This window comes from Pteropus vampyrus, unplaced genomic scaffold (genome assembly GCF_000151845.1).
Source record: "Pteropus vampyrus isolate Shadow unplaced genomic scaffold, Pvam_2.0 Scaffold286, whole genome shotgun sequence".
In the NCBI taxonomy this organism is placed as follows: domain Eukaryota; kingdom Metazoa; phylum Chordata; class Mammalia; order Chiroptera; family Pteropodidae; genus Pteropus; species Pteropus vampyrus.
In genome coordinates, this window is record NW_011889067.1 from 406,702 (window position 1) to 411,992 (window position 5,291).

General features: G+C 48.7%; 1 protein-coding gene across 1 annotated transcript in view; it reads right to left on the minus strand.

Moving 5' to 3' along the window:
- The window catches only part of ADAMTSL3 (ADAMTS like 3), a 111,311-nt gene that overhangs the window by 10,066 nt on the left and 95,954 nt on the right, over window positions 1–5,291 (minus strand). The window contains exon 18 of the mRNA XM_023520971.1: window positions 3,980–4,133. Coding sequence (XP_023376739.1) covers window positions 3,980–4,133 — 154 coding nt within the window. The remainder of the gene's footprint in view (window positions 1–3,979; window positions 4,134–5,291) is intronic.

The following is a 5,291-nucleotide window of genomic DNA, read 5'->3' on the forward strand; positions in this document are numbered from 1 at the left end:
TGTTGCTTGTCCTCAGGTGTCAGTGCTCGGCCATTTTCTCTCTTTACCTTTTGCCCTAAACTTGTCATTGGATGACCTTGTAATTTTAACTCACAACTCCAGGTTGATGCCTCCCAAGGTTACCTAGCCGAGACCTCTCCCCGGAACCGCAGACCTAACTGTCCACCGCTCACTAGAAATCTCTTCCTGGTACCTCAAGTTCGAAAATATTAAATTCTAAACACATTGTCTCTGTCCCCTCCATCCCATCTCAAAGAGCCCCCTCTTCCTATGTTCCTAAGTTCACGGCGTCACCTTCCATGAATCTCCTCAAGCCAGAAAACAGGGAGTCATCCTGATTCCTTGACGTCCAGTGGGAACCTGGCCCTACCTATCACTGACTCTCAGGGCAGTGAGGCTATTAGCACCTATCGCCAGCTCCACATTCAAAGAGGTCACACTGGGAGCTGGACATCAGCCACACGGGGAGTATTTACACCACGGCAATGAGCGAAGACAACGAATGAGAGCTACCTCTCCCCGCCCACTCCCCACACCCAGCCCGGCCCAGGGCTGGTTGGTGAACTTTCCCAAGGACGCCACTCTCTCTTCCTTTAGCTCCCAACTCTAGTTGGGAATTAGGCACTTAGATCGACACCTGAAACAGGCAGAATTCATCCCCCTGCTCTCTCACGAGGACACCACCACGTCCCCTTAACTCAACTCCCTGCCTGCTGTCGGAGTAAACAGACCCGAAGAAAATCTGACCTTGTCATCTCCTTCCCAGGTGAAACCTAAACCTTGCGGCACGGAGTTCAAGACCCTCTACCGCCGACCGCGCCAGCTGTCCCTTCGGTACCACGCATCCAGAACCTGTGTTCTAATCCCACGGAGCTGCCCGCAGCTCCCCTAAACGTACCTGTCCACTTGACACCCCTACCTTTGCCGCCTGATGATGTTTGACGAGAAGTGGGATTTGAACTCGAGTGAGTGACATCTGACCTACGGTGTCATGCTACCTTTCAGGGATTAAGTGCAACCGAGAAAGAGGATGGCAGAGTCTAGGGCTGTGCTGGTCCTTCAAAAATGGGAAGAACGTCAGTTACTAGAAACGAGGGAGGAAAGAATGTGAGTGAGGGATGAACCCCTGAGGTCCGGGGAGAAGCAGGCAGAGGCTATCATTGGACCGTATGGTGCACCACCGGCCCCTAGGGGGAGCTCAAGACATGGGTCCCACCTGCCCGCCACCCAGCTGTACCTAACGGTCAAGACAAAGAGCAAGAAAATTCACTCCTCCAGAGACGCCGGGTTTTACTTCAACTCAAGACACTAATTAGGACACATTTCTATAAGTGGAAAAAACAATCACAGTTGGATTTGGCTTTTCCTGACTTTGGGGGGCGGGGTAGGCCTATAAAAAGACCATGTGTTTCTAGTCCAGAGAACAGAGTGGGTAGATTTGAGGTGAAGCAGAGCGGAAGGTCAGAAGGACATTATATCATGCGGCCTTGATATTCCTAGTGAAATCAAAGACACGTTTGTCCACAGAGAAATGGGGCCAGCACAGTAGTCAGGAAATAGCTGTTATGGTGAAACTTCTAGGGGATTCTTAGGAAATAGGAAAAAACCACATTATTACCCAGCTAGATTCAGGTAGCACAAATATGAAGTATGTCTAACCAGCATGGTGATGCCATTTCCTCTAGCAAATCCCAGTAGCTCAGGCCAGGGAACCAAACAACAAACGAAAACCACCTGAAAGATACCAGGGCCAGCGACAGGCAAGGCAAGGCCATCGAGGCAGGGGGTTGAGGAGGAGGGTGAAGACCCGCCTGTAGAATTGGTTAAGTGAGTGGCTCGGGAATGCCGGCTAAGAGGGTTGTTTCCAGCGCAAGAGCGGGAGGTCGGGGACAGGAGGGAGGTATGGAGGACCCAGTGGCCACAGGGAGGCATTAACTAAGCAAGCAGGAGAGAGGCGGCGTGGGGGGAAGGGCAGGGAGCTATTCCAAGTGTCAAGAAGTGAGGAAGTCAAGGGGACAGGGGTCAGCGGAACTGATGACGTTGTCAGAGCGGGATATCAGCGTGCTGCCTGGCTCGTCGGCATGGACGTCGGGTGTGGATGTTGGCAAAGGCTGGGGAAGAAGAATGGACCCGGCGGCGATGCGTCCCGCGGAAGGCGCAGAGTGGCCTGCAGGTCTGCATGTGACGCATTCGCAGGCGTGACGAGAGCCGTATTGGTGCTGGGCAGGCGATGTCAGTGGGAAAAAGGTGCATTGACAGAGGGGGAAGAGGGGACGGTGGGAATGGGAGCTCGGCCCTTGGCCCTGGGATAGGGTGGTGGGGAGAAGGGAGGCCATACGACGGGGCAGGGAGAAGCCACGTTTCCGCAAGCGAGGCCCACGGAGCAAAGGTGACAGAGCGGGGCCGGGCGGGGAGCCTGCGTTCCTGTCTCCGGGCTGCTCCCGTGACCTACACGTTTGGCACGCTAGAAAATGTGGTGGGGCAAAGGAGAAATATTACTGTCTTTTTTCTTGTTTTGTTTTTTTCTCTCCTTAAAACTCATCATTTTCCTCTGCTCTCTGCTGCATGCCATAATAATTTATAATTTCATCTCGTACCGCACGGCATGCCCTAATAACCACGATGGATTCCCACATGTTATTCTGTTATTATTTTAGAGGAAGCTGCCAATATTGCTTTAATTTCCCTCTCCTCTAAGGCAGTTTATGGTCTAGCCACACTGCCATAAAACCATCCACAATTAATAAAAATTAGACCGATAAGCGGCTCAAAGCATGACCCCGCCCCATATGCCACAGACATTCCTGCATTCCGGGACACTGTAAAACTTGGAATGTCAGTTTTTTTGGAATCTCAAGATTTTGAAAATGTGTTCTCATTGTCCATGAATCAGCACAGAGAGGTGGCTAAGACTGTGGGCTCAGGAGTCAGACAGACTTGTGGTCAACAGGTCCAGGGGGCCAATTGGCAGCTAAGATCCTGGGTCTCATACCTTCTCTAACTCTTGAATTCCTCGTCTCTGAAACGGAGACTGTCCCTTTCTCGCCATGTTGTGGGAACTAAATGAGTTAATGCACGAGACAAACTACACAGTAAGTGCTCAATAGATGCTATTTTTTTTTTAAAGGTGATTATTGTTTTTCTTTGTTTCTACGCATTTTTCCAAGCAAGTTGTTGGTAAACTTAGGAGATATCTATATATAAATAATTTTTTTTTTGCTTAAGTGACATTAAAATAATAATTTCTGACTTTTTTCTTACCATAAGCTCAGGAGGGTGCCGAGGTAATTAATATTTTATGGGTGAATAATTAAAGGTGGTGGAAAACAAAGCAGGAAATGGGCCGTGAAGCTGCACGTTCCCAGGATGCCTGGTCCCCACCTCCCTGCACCACCTCCCACCACCACTCTGAGCCTCGTTTTCAACTGCTGTAGAGACACCGCCCTCAACTCCTTTGTCACCCTCCTGCATGACACATCTGCCTGCACATGCGAAGATATATTCTCTCCTGCACACCTAAAATACAAATGCTACTACATACGTATCCGCTTCGGGATATAATGGAACCACAATACGAACCCCTTACCCTAAGCTTATATAAGTTATAGCTTACCAATTATAACTGCTTATGATTTAATTATTTAAAAATTATACTCGAACGGACATTTCCAAAAACCAAAGTTATTTCATGTTCTCTCCCTTGCTGGCCTTAGATCGTACACAAGAAGAAACTTGTCATGGTCAAGTGAGGGGGGGAGGTTCGAGGAAGTAGAAGTCCAGACGCATCCGCTCCGCGTGTGGACAGTCCCTAAAACTGACTTTCCTCCACACTGTACCGCTTGCTGCTTAGAAGAATTCTGACTTCTGCTTGGTTTGCTCGACCCACAGCTTAGAAACGTGGAGATATCCGGAAATCGAGGCCGTCGAGACACGACGACCAGAGAGAGCACACCGTGAAGCGGCGACCGCACGTACTTACTGCTGCACACGGGCATGTGGCACGGTCTTACGAGGGCGGGGCCGGGAAGACCCCTGCACGAGGCCTCGCCGAGGGGGACGCGCTGGCCTTTGGCCGTCAGCCTCTGACACGCCTGTGTTCTTCGCTGGGTTCCAACACCACAACTGACGGAGCACTGCAGGGGGAAACGTGCGAGAGGGTCAGACGGGGCGGGGCGTGTGTGGACAGAGCATCCAGCAAGGGGGAGCCTCACACACGGCTGCGCCAGTGAGCAGCCACTTCCCGGGCGCCCACGTCTTTCCAGATTTGGAGTTTCCCGCTCTTTTTCCCTTCCTTTCTCTCTGAGATAGTAATTCGTTTCTGCTAATTTATTGTCATGGGTTTTTTTTTTTTTTTTTTGGCATTGTAATTGATGTCTAATTTATTTTTCAGCTATTTATTTACATAGTACGATGACTTTGATTTGTTTTTTTTTAAATGATACAGACCTATGACCAAGAATTCGAAAACTAGAAAGGCATAAAAAGGAAAGTTTTTCAAAAAATCACCCCAAACGGCTGTACGTAAAATAACATTACTATTTGATGCGTACGTGCGTAACATCGAAATTTGATCATCACTGTGTGTACGTGCCATTTGAAATTTTAATTAGGCGTATTAGAAATTTTATATCTGGTATGTTCGCCATTTTATTAAGGACATTAGGGAAAAAAAACTAAAGTAAAATTTAAAAAGTTGCTGAATGTGTGATCTTTCTTTCACCGTAATGGATCGATTCCCAAAGAACCTTCTAGAGTTAAGAAACAAGACGAAAGAAACCAACAAGAGATCCACGTCGCTCATTTTAACGACATCTTTTGACTTTTAAGAAGGTCAAGCTGCTGCTAAGAAGGAAGAAGAAACAAGCCCATTTCCATTTCCTCCTACCGCTCCTCCTAACTCCCCTCAGCTCCGCTAAACTATTTAGGTGTCAAGATTACTGATGTTTACTGTCTGTTCGGAAATGCAGTTGCCGGCTGATTGAATTCTGTACTTAAATGAATTATCCATCCTCCCTCGTTGTGATCCGGGTCTGCACATTCCGGATTTTTCCCTTCGAGTCATCCTGGCCCTGTAGGTTTTTCCAGAGCTTGTTAGAATAGCCTTCCCTTCTGCCTCTGCTGCCTTTCTCCATGAACGGCTAGGACGAAAAGAAAATAGTTGGGAACTGTCTTTCCCTGCAAATTGTGTGGAATCTGTTCTCGTCTTCTTGTGCTGAACGCTGCTGTGAAGACATGCGAGGCCAGACGGGGAATTTCTATTAGCTGTTGGCCTCTTTTCTGCTCAGAGGCCC